General features: G+C 42.2%; 1 protein-coding gene across 1 annotated transcript; it reads right to left on the bottom strand.

The window, feature by feature from the left end:
* Nucleotides 1-349: 349 nt before the first annotated feature.
* Nucleotides 350-20,949, bottom strand: LOC112221583 (glucocorticoid modulatory element-binding protein 2). Its single transcript, XM_024383729.2, has 11 exons — nt 20,935-20,949; nt 20,161-20,175; nt 17,931-18,046; nt 17,278-17,351; nt 12,818-12,942; nt 12,434-12,537; nt 11,852-12,009; nt 11,696-11,770; nt 10,958-11,095; nt 3,451-3,573; nt 350-3,269 (listed from the first exon to the last, which is right to left on the bottom strand). Exons 1-11 carry the CDS (start codon nt 20,947-20,949, stop codon nt 2,644-2,646), a joined length of 1,569 nt encoding a protein of 522 aa, XP_024239497.2. The 3' UTR covers nt 350-2,643.
* Between the last annotated feature and the right edge of the window lie 339 nt (nt 20,950-21,288).

Below are 21,288 nucleotides of genomic sequence, written 5' to 3'. Positions count from 1 at the left end.
ATGGAGCTAAGTTGAAACACCTACATTTTGGAGATGCCTTACTCAAGAAAGCAAAAAGAGACCATGTTTGTATGCAGCTTTATTAACTGTCTATTTTTTACATTGTTTGCAAACTGATGTGTGACAAGTATTAATGCCAAAATAACATGCAAAAACAGGCAACACATTTTTTTTTGCTAAGCCCTTAATGACAGGTCGCCACTGGCTATCATAGAAAAAATCCCCCCCAAAATGTAATCCAATGGACATCTTGCCATTCACCTTGTAGTGTCAAAGGTGACCAAACACGTAAATACACACATCTTTGGGCACCGCCAACAACCTGTGACCCTAAACGTCTTTAGGTGTCAAAGTTGATCATCTCATTTGATACATTGTTTTTTTTTTTAGACTTGTGGTTCTGAGACAACTGCTATATTTCAACAAACGAGAAGAACAGGCTTACAGGTCTGCAGCATAGCAAACAGAGGATGATGAGGATGATGAGGACCTTTGGTGGTTTCATTTATAATCGATGTTCAACAATATGATTTTAAGAAACGATCACCCAACTAAATGGAATGCTGATGAGTGAAATTGGACTAGCACCATCTTGTGGACGAGTAGCCCTACAATGCCAAGAGGACAGCGTGGAGCATTAGGCATTGTGGAGTACCAATGCAGATAGACTCGTGGTGCATTTCAGCATCATGGAGAGCGCCAGCGCCTTTCATTGCATTCACAATCATGAGTCAGCTGGAATGATTCACATTGAATAAACTGTTGTAGTCTTTGAAGTTCACCGATTGATTCTTGAAATTGGCATTACAATCAAAATGTTTTGAACTTTGAACATAAAGTTCCCATCACAAAAGGGAAAATCAAACTCAACAGTGAACGGTTATTCACGGTTGATGCCATCTGATTTAATTTGCTCTAATGCACCCAAAACCAAGTGCACCTGTCAGCAGTCACTGGCCAAAGATGAGTATCTGGATAACAAGAAAACAAATGTAAAATATACTATATCCGTAAAATTCATATAGGTTCAGAACTTTTGTGAAACAGCAAAGTTGAAAAATATGGCAAGTAGAAATCACAACTGGATTGGTCTTCAGAGATAGATGGGAGGGGTTGAGGGGAGCTGAAGGATGGGACTAAGAATAAACAAAAGATAACTATTGTAAATCCTAAACTGGTGGTTCGAGCACTGAATGCTGATTGGTTGACAGCCGTGGTATATCAGACCGTATACCACGGGTATGACAAAACATTTAATTTTACAGCTCAAATTACATGAAGGTACCTCAGGGGTTTGTGATATGGCCAGTATACGGCCTGTATCCAGGCACTCCGTGTTTTGTTGTGCATAAGAACAGCCCTTAGACATGGTATATTGGCCATATACCACTCCTCCTCCTCGGGCCTTATTGCTTAAAAATACTGCGTCCGTAAAATGTATATAGTATGTCAGCTGGACATGTATAAGCTGGAAGTTGAAGCCTAGGTGTTGTTGTCCATTAGTTTACTCCAATTAGTGGTGGTAGGGTTAGAGGAAAATAAAGGAATATCTGGAGAAGCAAAATAAACCCTTCAGCACTCCCTACCGGCATGTTCTGATATCAAGGTGTGGGGCTAGTAGCATATTAGAGACAGGTCTGAAAACATGCATAGTAAACATTGGCTATTGTAACAGACCGATGCAGTACAATAACAGCTTTCAGAGCGTGTAACGAGCATGAGTAAGTTTAAGTTTAAATAGAAAAACATGGCCATATATCAACATACAAACTTAAGCTTACCTACAGTATTTCATTGCAGCGTGACCAGACGGAGAGTTTAACAGTCATGTAGCCTAGCTTGTATGCTTGCCCATCAAGCGAGGGTCATGATCATGTGGACTCACTGTTCAAGGTTGCGTTTGATTTGCCCTTTCATGATCCATGTCATTTAAGTTCATGAGAAGACTGGTGAAATTCACAACAACACCTTTTCTGGTCAGAAGAAATGTTACACAAAGCTATTAAAAGTTGATTTCATGGTGAATTGAACAACTGGTTTAGAAATAAAAACAAATGCCAAATACTTCAAGTTTTCCAGTAATGGCTAGATTTAAGAATTTATACAATTAATTTACAGAGTACACTGACAAGTTCAACAAAACCACCAGTTTGTTCACTTTCCATTTGTTCAAAAATATTAACTATATAATAAAATGCATTGTAATATTGAACAAAAAGTTATATACAGTTATTAAATGTTGAAATGGAAAAACATTCTGATGTTGAAAGATGAGCATTGTAGAATTTACATTTTTAGCACAATGTAAAGAGAATGTGAACATGGCACCTACACCCCAGTGAAAATGGACACCTGAGAAGAACTAAGAACATTGCTTTTGAGCAGAGTCGGCATCTACTTGCATGGTTATAAAAATATACACTTATGAATTCCAAACTCAATTTTGCACAGACATTTTCACCTCTACACACACACTGGTGGTTTGAGTAAAATGAGCAGTGCATGCATTTTAAGTCATCTTTACTGATATGGGTCCTTCCTAGTTCAACACCACTAGACCTAGGCACTGGTTCCAGTACTTGCACTCCAAACCAGTGAGGAGTCCCCAACGTGTTTTTAACACTATAGGAGGAGTACATCTCTCTAACTCTCCACCGTCTCCTTCACCTCCTGCTCCTCAGTCTCTGGTGCTACACCCTCCTGCACATGATCTTCCACCCGTCTCCCCAACGCTGTGACCACTGCCGCCGTGCTCTGCAGTGCGTTGTTACCCATAGGTACTGCCATCATGGTAGTGGTGCCCTGGGCCGTGCCCCCAGCCAGGCCCTGTAGCTGGGTGCTCAACGCGGCAGGCAGTGTGATCAGCTGATAGCCTGAGCTGACCATCTTGACGAAGGCTGATGTGGCGGGTGCACCCTCCTGAACGGCGGCGGCCGTGGAGAGTACAGTCAGATTGGAGGCATCTGGCCCCAGCTCGCCCGTGGGGGAGGTCAGCACCGTGTAGGTCTGCTGGCCGGCACCGGCTCCCCCCACCGAGAGCACTTTGCACCCAGCAGGCAGGCCTGCCAGCTGGGTGAGGGGCAGGGTGATCTGGGTGGGGGCACTGGACATAGCGGCAGGGCCTGAGACAGCGCGGGTGAGGCGTGGGCGTTTGGGCGTGGACGGCACGGCCACGGGAGTTAGGGTCATGAGGACGTTGTTGAGGTGTTGGGATTTGCTCTTTAACTCCTTGGCACGTTTCCTGTGCTCGTCACACTGCTGCTCCAGAGCTACGGAAAAAGACGGGCTAAACTTAATACACAACGCAAAACAGTAACATTTCACATTATTTGCAAAAGGAGCTGCTTCTAAGCCAGCTGCAACGAAAATAGTGACATCTAGGAAATCCTCATAACACAAAGGGCTCAAAGGCAAAATAATGAAGAATGTTATTGTGAGAATTTAACTCACCGACAAGACTGCGTGAATACTGCTCCCTATGTCGGTCCATCTGGCTCTTGTGACTGGCTAGCACCTTCTTAACCAAGTCGAGCATGCCGAAGTTCTGCACTATATTGTTCAGCAGCACAGCATCTGAGAAGACATAGTCCAACAGAGAGAGTAGGAGCATGAAAAGTCAGGATTGAAGTGAGAATGGCATTAGGACAGCAGAAAAACAGATCCCACATGACTATATTCAACAAATGGGGGAAACATTTCTGAACAAAGTCCTTGTTTAAGTTTAAATGTTGTTTTAGCACATAACATACAGAACCATCTTTGTTTATTTTGTCTTATTATAAGACCCTCCCAGGGGTTAAAACAAAAATCCCATGACTGAAACTTAAGGTCAATTGCAGATCAATTATCTGTGGGGCCAAGTTAACCCATCCTTTCATGTAAAAAAAAGAAGGTAATGACCATCAAATCATGCTTTAAGTGACTTGTTAGGGCTTGGGTCCTTTTTTCAGAATTTCAGAACTTTCCATTTGTTCAAAAATATTAACTATATAATAAAATGCATTGTAATATTGAACAAAAAGTTATATACAGTTATTAAATGTTGAAATGGAAAAACATTCTGATGTTGAAAGATGAGCATTGTAGAATTTACATTTTTAGCACAATGTAAAGAGAATGTGAACATGGCACCTACACCCCAGTGAAAATGGACACCTGAGAAGAACTAAGAACATTGCTTTTGAGCAGAGTCGGCATCTACTTGCATGGTTATAAAAATATACACTTATGAATTCCAAACTCAATTTTGCACAGACATTTTCACCTCTACACACACACTGGTGGTTTGAGTAAAATGAGCAGTGCATGCATTTTAAGTCATCTTAAGCTGGGAAGACTGAATCTGCAATAGGTAAGCAGCTTGGTTTGAAGAAATCAACTGTGGGAGAAATTATTAGGAAATGGAAGACATACAAGACCACTGATAATCTCCCTCGATCTGGGGCTGCACGCAAGATCTCACCCCGTGGGGTCAAAATGATCACAAGAACGGTGAGCAACAATCCCAGAACCACACGGGGGGACCTAGTGAATGACCTGCAGAGAGCTGGGACCAAAGTAACAAAGCCTACCATCAGCAAGGGCATTGAAGATGAAAAGTGGCTGGGTCTTTCAGCATGACAATGATCCCAAACACACCGCCAGGGCAACGAAGGAGTGGCTTCGTAAGAAGCATTTCAAGGTCCTGGAGTGGCCTAGCCAGTCTCCAGATCTCAACCCCATAGAAAATCTTTGGAGGGAGTTGAAAGTCCATGTTGCCCAGCAACAGCCCCAAAACATCACTGCTCTAGAGGAGATCTGCATGGAGGAATGGGACAAAATAATAGCAACAGTGTGTGAAAACCTTGTGAAGACTTTTGACCTGTGAAAACATTTGACCTCTGTCATTGCCAACAAAGGGTATATAACGAAGTATTGAGATAAAAAAAAAAAAAAAAAAAAAGAGGGTAGCCTAGTGGTTAGAGCGTTGAACTAGTAACCGGAAGGTTGCAAGTTCAAACCCCCGAGCTGACAAGGTACAAATCTGTCGTTCTGCCCCTGAACAGGCAGTTAACCCATTGTTCCTAGGCCGTCATTGAAAATAAGAATTTGTTCTTAACTGACTTGCCAAGTTAAATAAAATGTAAAATAAAATTGACCAAATACTTATTTTCCACCATCATTTGCAAATAAATTCATTAAAAATCCTACAATGAGATTTTCTGGATTTTTTTTCTCATTTTGTCTGTCATAGTTGAAGTGTACCTATGATGAAAATTACAGGCCTCTCATCTTTTTAAGTGGGAGAACTTGCACAATTGGTGGCTGACTAAATACTTTTTTGCCCCACTGTATGTAGCAACAAGGATGATAAATGGAAACAGGATGCACCTGAGCTCAATTTGAAGTCTCATAGCAAAGGGTCTGAATACTTATGTAAATTAAGTAAATGTTTTTTACAATTTTTATACATTTGCAAACATTAAAAAAAAAGGTTTTCATTTTATTATTATTATTATGAGGTATTATATAGAAACATCATCCATTTTAGAATAAGGCTGTAGTTTAAAATGTGGAAAAAGTAAAGGGGTCTGAATACTTTCCGAATGCACTGTATACACAAAAGTATGTGGACACCCCTTCAAATGTGGCCAGTGGAATGTTGTCCCATTCCTCTTCAAAATAGCTGTGCGAAGTTGCTGGATATTGGCGGGAACTGGAACACGCTGTCGTACATGTCGATGCAGAGCATCCCAAACATACTCAATGAGTGACATGTCTGGTGAGTATGCAGGTCATGGAACGGACATTTTCTGCTTCCCGGAATTGTGTACGGATCCTTGCGACATGTGGCCATGCATTATCATGCTGAAACATGAGGTGATAGCGGTGGATGAATGGCATGACAATGAGCCTCAGGATCTCGTCACGTTATCAGAAAACGTCTCGCCCACACGACACCATCGACACTGTCTGCCATCTGCCTGCTACAGTTGAGACCAGGATTCATCTGGCGTGCCAGTGGCCATAGAAGGTGAGCATTTGCCTATTGAAGTCAGTTACGACACCAAACTGCAGTCAGTTCAAGACCCTGACAGTTTGTGCAGAAATTCTTTGGTTATGCAAACCCGTGTTCTGCGGTTTTGAGGCTGGTTGGACTTACTGCTAAAGTCTCTAAAACAATGTTGGAGGTTGGTTATGGTTGAGAAATTAACATTCCATTATCTGGCAACATCTCTGGTGAACATTCCTGTAGTCAGCGTGCAATTGGCATACTCCCTCAACTTGAGACATCTGACATTGTGTTGACAAAACTTCACATTTGAGTGGCCTTTTTTGTGTGTCTCTAGCACAAGGTGCACCTGTGTAATGGTCATGCTGTTTAACCTTTCTGGGAAGGGAGTTCCGCTAGCGGAACACCTGGCCTACAGATAGTGAAATTGCAGGGCGCCAAATTCAAACAGAAATGTCATAATTAAAGTTCCTCAAACATACAAGTATTATACACCATTTTAAAGATAAACTTCTTGTTAATCCAACCACAGTGTCCGATTTCAAAAAGGCTTTACGGCGAAAGCACACCATGCGATTATGTTAGTACAGCGCCTAGCCACAAAAACCAGCCACACAAAAGTCAGAAATAGAAATAAATGTTTGTTTTATTTGATAAAGTTAATCTTTATGTCCAAAAACCTCATTTTTGTTTGCGCATTTAGTTCAGTAATCCATATGCAAAGCGCGGGCACAACATCCAGACAAAAAGTCAAAAAAGTTCCATTGAAGTTAGTAGAAACATGTCAAACGATGTCTGTAATCAAGCCTTAGGATCTTTTTTATCATAAATATTCAATATTATTTCAACCGGACAACAGCGTTGACAATAGAAAAGAAAGAACCAACAACGCGCGACAAACAACTCATGGCCTTCAGCTGAGCCACTTACGCTGAGTGGTCTTATTCTCTCCCCTTTCACAATAGAAGCCTGAAACAACTTCTAAAGACTGTTGTCATCTACTGGAAGCCTTAGGAAGTGCAATCTGACCCACAGACACTGGATATTGGATAGGCATTCACTTAAACTACAAACCTCAGAATTCCCACTTCCTGGTTGGATATTTCTCAGGTTTTCACCTGCCATATGAGTTCTTATACTCACAGACATTATTTTAACAGTTTTAGAAATGTTTAGTGTTTTTTTTTATCCAAATCTACTAATTATATGCATATCCTAGCTTCTGGGCCTGAGTAACAGCCAGTTTACTCTGGGCACGCTTTTCATCCAAACTTCCCAATGCTGCCCCTTATCCCAAACAGGTTTTAAACAGCTTCTTGATATGCCACACCTGTCAGGTGGATCAATTATCTAACAAAGGAGAAATGCTCACTAACAGGTTGTTTCCAAGATGGCGTAGCAGTCGGACGTGTGTTTTTGTCTTGTCCCGTCCTGCACATATTATTTTCTTCGTATATATATATATATATATATATATATATATATTTTAATCTCACTTTCCATCTACGGACTGAATATACTCTCCTGCAACCCACCTCACCCAATGTGGTACGGCTCTACTATTTTTATACTTTAGAACCGGAACCCCCTTCAGAAGCTAGCCAGCTAAAGAGCTAGTAGTCATTTAGCCACTGCTAGCGGTCCTCACCATTAACTCGGACATCAGCCAGCCTCAACCCGGTCAATTCCTGCCAGTCTGCACAGCGCGATATCTACCCAGAGCATATCGGACTGCTTTTTCTCTACAACATCTCCAGATTCCTACCGCAAGCTCTGAACCGTTACACCGGATCATCACAGCTAGCTAGCTGCTATCCGAGTGGCTACTCCTGGCTAACGTCTCTGTCCCGAAGCAAGTACCAGTTAGCCTGGAGCTAGCCTGAAGCTAGGCCCATCTCTCGGCTAACCAAAGAGGTCCACCAGCCAATTCTTGGGCTACAATTCTTATTTTGCCAATTGGCCTGGACCCTGGATCACGACTGGTCTGCCGACGTAACCATCCGAGGTGGTCTCAACAGGCTCTTCCATTGCGATGTCGCCGGATGCCCATCTGCTAGCCCCGGCCCGCTAGCTGTCTGAATCGCCATGTCTCCAGCTCGCCTAGCATAGCAGTGACTACGGAATTGGCTCCCTGAATCATCTAGTGCTACTCATTGGACCCTATGATCACTCGGCTACACATGCCTCTCCCTAATATCAATATGCCTTGTCTATTGCTGTTTTGGTAAGAGATTTCACTGTAGAGCCCCAAGCCCTGTCAAATATGCCTTCGATGTGCCTTTTGTTCCACCCCCCACACATGCGGTGACCTCACCTGGCTTAACTGGTGCCTCCAGAGATGCAATCTCTCTCATCGTCACTCAATGCCTAGGTTTACCTCCACTGTACTCGCATCCTACCATACCCGTGTCTGTACATTACGCCTTGAATCTATTCTACCGTGCCCAGAAATCTGCTGCTTTTACGCTCTGTTCCGAACGCACTAGACGACCAATTCTTCTAGCCTTTAGCCGTACCCTTATCCTACTCTTCCTCTGGTGATGTAGAGGTCACCCCAGGTCTTGCAGCCCCCAGCACCACTCCCATTCCCCAGGCGCTCTCATTGGTTAACATGCATGAAACCGGTTACGGTTACAGAAGTCAACATTAGAAGCCTCCTCCAGAAGTTTGTTTTATTCACTGCTTTAGCACACTCTGCCAACCCTGATATCCTAGCCGTGCATGAATCATGGCTTAGGAAGGCCACCAAAAATCCTGAAATTTCCACCCCTAACTATAACATCTTCCGACAAGACAGAACTGCCAAAGGGGGCAGAGTTGCAATCTACTGCAGAGATAGCCTGCAGAGTTCTGTCACACTATCCAGGTCTGCGCACCCCCCTAAAAATCCACCTTTCCAGAAACAAGTCTCTCACCGTTGCCGCTTCTTATAGACCCTTCAGCTCCCAGCTGTGCCCTGGACACAATTATGTGAATTGATTGAAGATAGATGGGGGGCAGAGTTCGTGCCGTTAGGTGACCTAAACAGGGATATGCTTAACACCCCGGTCATCCTACAATCTAAGTTAGATGCCCTCAATCTCACACAAATTATTAAGGAACCTGCCAGGTACAACCCTAAATCCGTAACCACGGGCACCCTCTTAGATATCATCTTGACCAACTTGCCATCTAATACACCTCTGCTGTCTTCAACCAGGATCTCAGCGATCACTGGCTCATTGCGTGTGTGATGGGTCTGTGGTCAATTGACCACCCCTCATCACTGTCAAACGCTCCCTAAAACACTTCAGCGAGCAGGCCTTTCTAATCGAACTGGCCCGGGTATCCTGGAAGGATATTGACCTCATCCCGTCAGTAGAGGGTGCCTGGTTATTCTTTAAAAGTGCTTTCCTCGCCATCTAAATAAGCATGCCCCTTCCCAAAAAAATGTAGAACTAAGAACAGATACAGCCCTTGGTTCACCCAAGACTTGACTGCCCTTGACCAGCACAAAAACATCCTGCGGCGTTCTGCATTAGCATCGAATAGCCCCCGCGGTATGCAACATATCAGGGAAGTCAGGAACCACTATACTCAGTCAGTTAGGAAAGCTAAGGCTAGCTTTTTCAAACAGAAATTTGTATTCTGTAGCACTAATTCCAAACCGTTTTTGGACACTAAAGTTCATGGAGAATAAGCACCTCCTCCCAGCTGTCCACTGCACTGAGGCTAGGAAACACTGTCACCACCACTCCTTGAAAGCGGCATCCCTAGCCTTTAGCTCGATGCGGCTGTTGCCTGTAATCCATGACTTCTGGTTGGGATATGTACGTACAGTCATTGTGGGGACGACGTCATCGATGCACTTATTGATGAAGCCGATGACTGAGGTGGTGTATTCCTCAATGCCATTGGATGAATCCCGGAACATATTCCATCCAGTCTGTGCTAGCAAAACAGTCCTGTAGTGTAGCATCTGCGTCATCTGACCATATTGAGTGAGTCACTGGTACTTCCTGCTTCAGTTTTTTCTTGTAAGCAGGAATCAGGAGGATAGAATTAAGGTCAGATTTGCCAAATGGAGGGCGGGGGAGAGCTTTGTATGCATCTCTGTGTGTGGAATAAAGGTGGTCTACAATTTCTTTTCCCCTGGTTGCAGAAAAAAAGAAAAGGTAAAACTGATTTAAGTTTGCCTGCATTAAAGTCCCCGGCCACTAGGAGCGCCGCTTCTGGGTGAGCATTTTCTTCTTTGCTCATGGCCTTATAGAGTTGGTAGAGAGCGGTCTTAGTGCCAGCTTCGCTTTGTGGTGGTAAATAGACCGCTACAAATAATACAGATGAGTACTCTTGGTAGATAGTGTGGTCTACAGCTTATCATAAGGTACTATACCTCAGTTGAGCAATACCACAAGATTTCTTTAAGATTAGATATTTAATATTAATATTAATATTAGACCAGCTGTTTTTGACAAAACGACACATACCCCAACCCCTCGTCTTACCAGAGGTAGCGTCTCTGTTCTGCCGGTACATTGGAAATCCCGCTAGCTCCACATTGTCCGTATCTTCGTTCAGCCACGTCTCGGTGAAACATAAGATGTTACAGCTTTTAATGTCCCGTTGGTAGGATAATCTTAAATCGTAGGTCATCAATTTTAATTTTCCAATGATTGCACGATAGTCTTTTCTTCACGTAAAAGACATGGATCTGGGCCTATTCCAGTGAAAGCAGGATGTCGGACTCGATAAAGGAAAAAGTTTCTTCCAGTCCGCAGTGAGTAATCGCTTTTCTGATGTCCAGAAATTATTTTCGGTCATAAGAGACAGTAGCAGCAACATTATGTCCACAATAAGTAAAAAAATAAGTTATACAAAACGCAAAAAAACAACAAAATAGCACAATTGGTTGGGAGAATGTAAAACGTCATCTTATATTATACATACACACACACAGATAATTTAATTGAGAGAAGCTCCACTGACCATTGACCTGCAGGGGAGGCTCAGTGATGCGCTCCTGCATTCCCTTTAGCACCTCCTGAATCTCCTTCTGGAAGTCCTCCACCACTTCCTCCAGCAACCCAGCCTCATTCAGACCCCTCCAGAAGGTCACAGAATCCTCTGAAACAAAGCAAGGGCAGGAATTTGATGAACTGACTTGTTGGAAAGGTGGCATCCTATGACGGTGCCACGTTGAATGTCACTGAGCTCTTCAGTTAGGCCATTCTACTGCCAATGTTTGTCTATGGAGATTGCATGGCGGTGTGCTCAATTTTCAGCAACAACTGCAACAACTGTGGCTGAACTAGCCAAATCCACTAATCCGAAGGGGTATCCACATACTTCTGTGTATGTATGTATGTATGTATGTATGTATGTATGTATGTATGTATGTATGTATGTATGTATGTATGTATGTATGTATGCATGACCCATATATAGGTTGACAAGTTGAATTAGGTGGGCTAGCTGTGGAATAGTTCAAATACATGGAACGTCTGCAGGTGCCCAAAGAGATTTGAAAACCTCTACAGTAAAAAGAGATTAAGAGAATTAGTGTACATCATGATCACAATTATAACTGTCAACAGATCTAAGTACACTGTCATGTGATTGGAAAAGCAGTGGGGCCATTACGCGATTGAGTGTCTGATTATTGAACGTTGAACATCTAAAGTAATCTAGCCTAATTTCTAAGCAAAGTGGTCAGTTAAAACTCACCTCCTATGGCCGTGACCCATTCCGTGGTGTCGTCTGATGATACCTCTGTTGGAAACATGGCCGGTGATCCGTTCACTAGAATGACATCATGGTAAGCTTTGAACACCTCAAATGTTACACAATCCTTTCCAAAGACTAGGATGTGAGAGTGTTTACCGTCAGATAAGGAAGGAGTGACAGGAACATAGTCGGTGGCCTGCTGGCTGCTGAGTGACACTCTAGTCCCCACCAGGTCAATCTTAGTACTGCGGCAGGTGTTGGAGCACACCTTGGAGTGCTGGTAGAAATCCAACTCGCCTGAGTCCATGATTTTCCTATGGGGAATTATATCATACACCATTAATCAGCTGCCAGACAGCATCAGAAAGTCTTATCTCCCGACAAAGTGCAGTTCATTAGGGCATGCAATAGAAAACTATTTAAAACATTTTGCAACTGAAAGCAAAAATAAGCATTTCTTATTCAGTCCAGATAGACCCTTCCCTATTTCAGCCCATTTGAAAGCCCATTTGAAACATGACCCAGGCCTTACTAAACTTGTGCCATGGAAGCACCCTTCATTTATTTTATGTTACAGTGCCAGTACATTTCAGAACTGCAAAATGATTGACAATCCAATTTGCAGATTGACAGTGTGAACTTAGAGAACTCTACTCAATTCTTGCATGGAGAACCATACGGTTCACATTGTAAATTCTTTGTGAAAATCCAAGTTTGCATCCCTTCGAAGCCACTGACCTGATCATAGTGCCGTTCACGCGAATGGCTCTCTTCCAGTCCTTCAATGTAGATTTCCCAGCCAGATAGACAAATTCCTTGGGACTGATGAGATGCTCATTGAACTGGAACAGAGATGGACCCCGATGATGTCGGTCTTATTCATGAGTGCACATCGTAGCAAAATGGTGTGTAAAAGAAAACAAGCGCTTCTTATTGGACAAGTTCAGCCTGTTTTTTTTCTTTGTTTAGGGCCAAATGAACATGACCTGGTACCTCCATGGTTCCTCTCTTTGTGCGCATATCATGGTGATAATAAACCTCAAAATGATGATTCGATAGGACTGTGAAAGACTGAGTTGAACTTGGCTAAAATGGCTAAAAAGTGGGTTAAAGCAGACATACTTGGACACATTTGATGTTGATGCCAGGGCAAACAAACTTCTTCCAGACCAGGGTGCCCTTCACATCCCCACAAGTGATTGGGTAGACCAAATCAGCTTCCACATCCATCTCCTCTGACAGCTTCACTGCTCAGACAGAGAGGCAGATTACAAACCAGCATTAAATTAATTTGATCATTTAAGACATGCACACAGCCACTTTACAAAAACAAAATGATGGTTTAGGGAAGTAGAATGGCGCCGGAGGGGATGGCTGACGTTTTACAACTGTGCTATTTTGTTAGTTTTTTTACAACTTATTTTGTACATAATGTTGCTGCTACCATCTCTTATGACCGAAAATAACTTCTGAATATCAGAACAGGGATTACTCCCCTCGAACTGGAAGAAACTTTTTCCATTAACGAGTCCGACATGAAGGATATACTGCTTTCTCGGGAACAGGCCCAAATCCACATAATTTGCATGAAAAAAAAAAGACGGGAGAAAAAGAGGGCGGAGGTCAGGCTGCCTTCTGAGAAATTGTAGGCGAGCGAGTAAACCCTCACTGCCTTCCGTTCTATTGGCCGATGACACAGATAATATAGAGCTGGCAGAATTTTCCATGCACCAGCAAGACAGAGAAGCTACGTTTGGTAAGATGACTTCCTCCCCACAGTGACCGTACGTACATATCCCAACCAGCAGCAGTGGATTACAGGCAACATCCGCATCGAGGTAAAGGCTAGAGCTGCCGCTTTCAAGGAGCGGGAGACTAATCCGGACGCTTATAAGAAATCCTGCTATGCCCTCAGATGAACCATCAAACAAGCAAAGTGGCAATACAGTATTAAGATTGAAACCTACTACAGCAGCTCTGACGCTCGTCGGATGCGGCATGGCTTGAAAACTGTTACGGACTACAAAGGGAAACCCAGACGCTTCCCTGACCGATTCTGTAATACCTACATGTTTCAAGGAGACCACCATAGTTCCTTTGCCAAAGAAAGCAAAAGCAACCTGCCTAAATGTTTACCGCCCTGTAGCACTCACGGTAGCCATGAAGTGCTTTGAAAGGCTGGTCATGCCTCACATCAACAGCATCCTCCCGGACACCCTAGACCCACTCCAATTCGCATACCGCCCCAACAGATGTCACAATCTCAATCACACTCCACACTGCCCTTTCTCACCTGGACAAAAGGAATACCTATGTGAGAATGCTGGGGCGGCAGGTAACCTAGTGGTTAGAGCGTTGGACTAGTAACCGAAAGGTTGCAAAATCTATTCCCGAGTTGACAAGGTAAAAATCTTTCATTGAGACAGCCTATAGGGAGGAGGTCAGAGACCTGGCAGTGTAGTGCCAGGACAACAACCTCTCCCTTAATGTGAGCAAGACAAAGGAGCTTATCGTGGACAACAGGAAAAGGCGGGCCAAACAGGCCCCCATTAACATCGACGGGGCTGTAGTGGAGCGGGTCGAGAGTCTTAAGTAGAGGTCGACCGATGGCATGGCTGATTAATTAGGGCCGATTTCAGGTTTTCAGAACAATCGGTAATCAGCATTTTTGGACGCCAATTACATTGCATTCCATGAGGAACCTACGTGGCAGGCTGACCACCTGTTACACAAGTGTAGCAAGGAGCCAAGGTAAACTTGGTAAAACAATCAATCTTCACATAATCACTAGTTAACTACACATAGTTGATGATATTACTAGGTTAACTAGCTTGTCATGCATTGCATATAATCAATGCGGTGCCTGTTAATTTATCGAATCACAGCCTACTTCGTCAAACGTGCTTTTTTTCATGAATGCGCCTTTGTTAAATCACCCAATCGTTGCACGAATATACCTAACCATAAACATCAATGCCTTTCTTAAAATCAATACACAGAACTATATATTTTTTGAAACCTTCATAATTAGTTCAAAGAAATTAATGTTAGCAGGCAATATTAATTAGGGAAATTGTGTCACTTCTCTTGCATTCATTGCACGCAGAGTCAGGGTACATGCAACAGTTTGGGCAGCCTGGCTCATTGTGAACTAATTTGCCAGAATTTTATATAATTATGACAAAACATTGAAGGTTGTGCAATGTAACAGCAATATTTAGACTTAGGGATGCCACCCGTTAGATAAAATAAGGAACAGTTCCATATGTCACCAAGAATAAATGTTTTGTTTTCAATATGATAGTTTCCAGATTTGATCATATTAATGACCAAAGACTCGTATTTCTGTGTTTATTATATTCTAATTAAGTCTATGATTTGATATAGCAGTCTGACTGAGCAGCTCGTAAGCATTTATTCAAACTTTACTGCGTTTGCCAGCAGCTCTTAGCCATGTTTATGACTTCAAGCCTATCAACTCCTGAGATTAGGCTGGCAATACTAAAGTGCCTATTAGAACATCCAATAGTCAAAAGGTATATGAAATACAAAATGGTATAGAGAGAAATAGTTGACACATCATAATTCCTATAATAACTGCAACCTAATATTTCTTAACTGTGAATATTGAACCACCAGCTTTCATATGTTCTGAACAAGGAACTTAAACATTAGCTTTTTCACATGGCACATATTGCACTTTTACTTTCCTCTCCAACACTGTTTTTGAATTATTTCAACCAAATTGAACATGTTTCATTATTTATTTGAGACTAAATATATTTTATTTATGTATTATATTAAGTTAAAAGAAGTGTTCATTGTTCATTCAGTATTGTTGTAATATATATATATATATCAAAATCTGCTGATTAAAACTGTTTTTTGGGGGGGTCCTCCAATAATCGGTATCGGCGTTGAAAAATCATAAAATCGTTTGATCTCTAGATTCAAGTTCCTTGGTGTCCACATCACCAACAAACTAACATGGTCCAAACACACCAAGACAGTCGTGAAGAGGGCACGACAACACCTTTTCCCCCTTGGGAGACTCAAAAGATTTGTCATGGGTCCCCAGATCATCAAAAAGTTCTACAGCTGCACCATCGAGAGCATCCTGACCGGTTGCATCACCGCCTGGTATTAGCAACTGCTCAGCATCTGACCATAAGGTGCTACAGAGGGTAGTGCGTATGGCCCAGTACATCACTGGGGCCAAGCTTCCTGTCATCCAGGACCTATATACTAGGCGGTGTCAGAGGAAAGCCCCCCAAAAATTGTCATTGACTCCAGTCACCCAAGTCAGACTGTTTTCTCTGCTACTGCATGGCAAGTGGTACTGGAGCACCAAGTCTAGGACCAAAAGGCTCCCTAACAGCTTCTACCCCCAAGCCAAAAGACTGCTGATCAATTAAATCAAATGGCAACAAAACTATTTACATTGATCACCCCCCCATTTGTTTTTACACCGCTGCTACTCGCTGTTTATTATCTATGCATAGTCACTTCACCCCTATCTACATGTACATATTACCTTGACTAAGCTGTACCCCTGCACATTTACTCAGTACCAGTACCCCCTGTATATAGCCTTGTTGTTATTTTATTTCTTTACTTTTATTCCTTTACTGGTAAATATTTTCTTAACTCTTTCTTGAACTGCACTGTTGGTTAAGGGCTTGTAAGTAAGCATTTCACGGTAAGGTCGACACGTTGTATTCGGCGCATGTGACAAATAAAGTTTGATTTGAATTTGATTGTTAGTTTGATAGGCCTGCCTCGAGGGACAATGAATAAGTTAGAGAAATTTGTACAGCAGAACTAGCTGTGCCCTTTGGTACAGGGGATATTATTTATTATAAATGCAATATGAATACCGCTAGAGAAGTTTCCAAACAGTCGATCACAAACATCACAGAGTTATGTTCAGATTCATCATCAAGCTCATGGCAGTGACAACGTCCTGATCAGCATATAACTTCACACTTTTACCTTAGGCTCCTTCAGTCCATTATTAGGCAAACATTATTCCTTATAGTCCAAGGACCTTACATGTTCTGTTTAGAAACTAATTGTCTCTGGCAGCCAAAAACTCCATCTAAACATGAATTGATTCTCATATTGTGGTACGGTTCTAGAACAAAGCCACATATGCTTTCATATCACATCAAAATGATTTAAAATGTTAAATACACACTTACTGTACACTGTTTTAACACAGTTGCAGCCGAGTGGTTGAGTGACAACACATTTGTGGTGTCAGTCTTCGGTTTACACACAGGTGTTTGAAGACACCGATAGCTAATTAGCACAGGTAGTCGACTGTCTTTCATTTGTTTTCCGTAAACAAGCGCTGCAACATGGAACTATGGCAGTGTGGGAACCCTATAAAAAAGGTATAGTACCTTTTACTGATCATTGCTGATATGGAGGATATGTTCCTTCGGTTTCCAAAACCATACCGCAAGTGATGAGTGTTAATGTTTAGAGCAAGTGTCGGGGATCTAAACAAACCTCCCCGGCCAGAAGATACTATCGTCAATCGGTGCTAAAGGTAGTTTGCGTGAATGGGTTAACTTTACCTAGGACTGCCTCCTTTGTCACAGTGATGGTGGTGTCAGTTTCTGACTCCACACTTCCATCTGTAAGTTCCTCCCTGAATAGATAAAGAAACTCCAATAAGTCAATAAGCCATAGACAAAGCTCAGTGAGTGTTAAATCAAAGACAATATGCAGCACCCCAGATGAGAGGGGACAGATACTATCAAGCGTACCACTACCAAAGACTAGACTATGTCCATCTTTGGTTGTGGTACGCTTGATTACAAACCTACTACCACCACTAGGGTTGACCTTTTGAATATATGGAACCTGATGAGGAACAACTCATCAAATAGTCTTATGTAACATAAGGCCAGTGGCGGCTGCTAAGAGGATGGCTCATAACGGCTGGAACAGAGCGAACGGAGTATCAAAAACATGAAAAAAAATATGTATTTGATACAATTCCACTCATTCCGTTCCAGACATTACCATGAGCCCGTCCTCCCCAATTAAGGTGCCACCAACATCAGGTGGCATAGGGCTAAGGGATATCACTGACTCAAAGTGACTGAGGTTTGTGTGTATGGTAAACACACAATTAACTCACCGTTTTAGGCTTTAATACTTCCCTGATTGGTCTGGAGAAGCTGTCATGCGACTTTCATCTCAATGTGTGTGTACCACCACTCACCCTGCCTGGGTCAGCTCTGTAGCCACCAGCACAGTCTTCACCACCTCTGCAGCCGAGCCCTCCCCTGCTCCATCCGGCGTTGTCACGACTACCACCTCCTCCACATTAACATTGACCTCAGATGATGCCATGGGGAGGGGGGGAGGGGGGGGGTCAGGTCTCACTGAGCGAAACAGACACAGTTCTGTGCTAATGATGAAATTTGACATTCCAGAGCACATCTCCTTTCAATGTATTTTAGGCTGGTTTAGCTTGCATGATATATGGGGTGGGCTATTATTAGTAATTGAAAGAAGTGTACTAGGTCTCTTCACTATGGCTACCACCAACTGGCCTTTCAGGGGTGATTGATACTTCTGCCTAGGCCGCCATTTGGCAATGTAAGCTAGTTAGTAGGGACGTAACGATTCACCAATACACGTCGGTCCCTGGTTCAAATGTTTAAGATATGAGTGCATCAGTCTGCAGTCCCCGAACAGATCTAAAATGTAGCATGCGTCGGTCAGAAAAAATCACCAGTTCACAAAATAATTCCCATATTAGGCTCTTTTAACCATCTAAAAATACCTAGTCTTTTGTGACAACTGATGCATTCTCTCCTTCAGCATCGAACTGAGCATGTAACTGTGCTGACAGTCATTGATCAATAAGTCATTTTGCATTCCAAACAATCCCAAGCAATATCAGTTGCCTAGTTAAACTGTGTACGCTCCGCTGACCAACAAGAGGTAGGCCGTGCGTCCCCTTGACCATTCAAAATGTTTGTAAAATGGCTTGCGCAATATTAGGCTTTATTGGTTGAGTGACAACCAATGCAATTTGTTAGGCTATTATCAAATGCACTTGTTAGTGTTTTAGCAGAATAAAGTATCCTAAGCAACCTTCTGATTGGGGCTTAGTTCAGTTCTGCTTTAAACCATAAAGATGGGCAACTTTGATGGGGGTGGGGGCACAAAAAAATCTGAACTCAATATGAGGGGCTGCAGTTGCTCACAAGTCTGATATCTGAGTGAGACAGACTAACAAAAATGGTGGCCCCCCGGCCTGTATTCGGCCATGATAACAAGCTTATATAGCTGGCCACTAAACTAACTTAGCAATAATAATCAGCTGTTGCTGACATGGGCTAATTGAGAGAAAGAGAGAAACTGCTAATGCACAATGTCATGACGTTGGCCTGGGGGTAGGTTTATGACAGTCATAAATATCTCTCCCCCTTTTTCCTCTCTCTACCCTACGATGTGACATTTGAAAATCCCTTGGTTAACATAGAGATTCTGGGAACATCAGAAGGTGGGGGGAAATGAACCATATTTTGGTAATCCGACCAGTTGAACATATGAGTTGGTACTTAAGGCCATCAGACTGCTAAACAGCAATCACCAACTCAGAGGCTGCTGCCTACATTGAGGCCCAATCATTTGCCACTTTAATAAACGGGTCACTAGTCACTTGAAACAATGACACTTTAAATAATGTTTACATATCTTACATTACTCATATGTATATACTGTATTTTATACGGCCATCGCTCATCCATATATGTACATATTCTCATTCACCCCTTTATTAGGTAGTTGTTGGATTACTTGTTAGATATTACTGCACTGTCGTAACTAGAAGCACAAGCATTTCGCTACACTCGCATTACCATCTGCTAACAATGTGTATGTGACAAATAACATTTGATGAAACATCTTTGGGATGAATTGGCTGAGCCAGAATCGTCTTGAAAGGGAAATATGCACATGCCTACTAAGTAGTTAGTTTGTTGGTCATAATATTCATCCCTAAGACATTTGGAATCAACGCTATTGAACTAACTAGATGTTACATATAACGTTAGTTCTTCTCATTGCAGTTTTTGTGCTGTAGCTACAACATTATTCATGGTATAAGAAGCTAGTTGGGTGGCTAAGTTTAGCATGTCAAGCCAGGCCCAAACAAGGCATAGAGATACTTGTTGTACTATGGCGCACTAGCTGGATAGTTCACTAAATTAGCGGATCCATACACTGACATTTCATTTTAAACTGAGCTTCACAGTTAACGCACAGCGAGCCAAAGCCAGCGATCTACGCCATGGGGATGAAATAACGTAGCACGTTACGACGGCCCGACCGAAGCGTCCAGTGTTTACGTTCTGCTGCGTCGTGAGGAGCAGTTGCTTGCTAACAACAGAGGCACACATATGCCTGTTTTATAGTACTGTAAAACTTGCTCGTCTTACCTTTTTCGGAAATGGCTGCCGTTGTAGTGGTCAAGAATAACGCTAACGTTGCTCAAAGTTCACGAGCGTAGGTTATGCGGAGTGGATGGTTACGTGACCCAGATGTTTCACCGAATGTATAAAGCTGAAGCATCCGGTTGACGGTTCCACTCACCACCAAATATGGTAAGGAGAGGAATCCCAGTGTCCGGCTGTTGGAGAAGATGGCGCGAGATTGAACTGGGCTGACGAACGTTCTGCTGATTTTCTTATCGAAGAAAAGTCCGATCTGAATAAATGTTTTTGTTCCCAAATCTAAAATATGTTACGAACAGAGTGCATTATGTTCTGTATATGTGACCAAAGAAAAAAAAATGGCGCTGTTTACAACAAGTGGACGAGCGAATTGGGTTATTATTATTATTTTTTATTTTTATTTTATTAATATCAAATCAATACATAAAGCACATGAGGGAACACAAGCACACATAGATTACAAACAATAGACAATCGAGCTAGGGGCGGGGCAAGGGGCGGGGCTAGGGGGTACAATATCACATTACAATTACACAAGGACCTTAAGGGACATGCATATACTTACAATTCTAACAGCTTTTTTGTTAGTAGAGCATTTAACCGTCTTAAAATACAGTTCAATTTATTTTTGTAGGGTACGAAAATGTGGTTTTCTGTTTGTAAATTTACATTTGTGTATATGAAATTTGGCCAAAAGAATAATGAAATTAATTACATAAAAATGAGAGCGAATTGAGTTATTGCACACGTGGACTTCACCGTAGTGATGGGCATTCCGGATTTTTTCAGTGAGCAGGCTCATTTGGCTCAGCTCTCCAAAAACAGCCTGCTCTTTTGGCTCCCAAACGGCTCTTAAAAAGAAATATGTTTAGTATTTTTTCAAATCAAATAGTTTGCGATAGTTTGACTATGATTGGTGTTAAAACAATTATAATTAAATGATTAAATTAAATCATACTCTACCTTAACCACAATGTATTTAAAAATGCATTTGTTTGTTATGAAAAATAATGCTATAAAACGTTTGCATTTAAAGTATAACTTTTTAATGTATATAAATAAAGTGCATATAAATCTAGCGATTCAAAATGAATACAATCTGAACAGCATAAT

Source organism: Oncorhynchus tshawytscha, linkage group LG22, assembly GCF_018296145.1.
Source record: "Oncorhynchus tshawytscha isolate Ot180627B linkage group LG22, Otsh_v2.0, whole genome shotgun sequence".
Classification (NCBI taxonomy): Eukaryota; Metazoa; Chordata; class Actinopteri; order Salmoniformes; family Salmonidae; genus Oncorhynchus; species Oncorhynchus tshawytscha.
The sequence above is the reverse complement of the archived record's forward strand: the minus strand, read 5'-3'. Positions and strand labels throughout refer to the sequence as shown.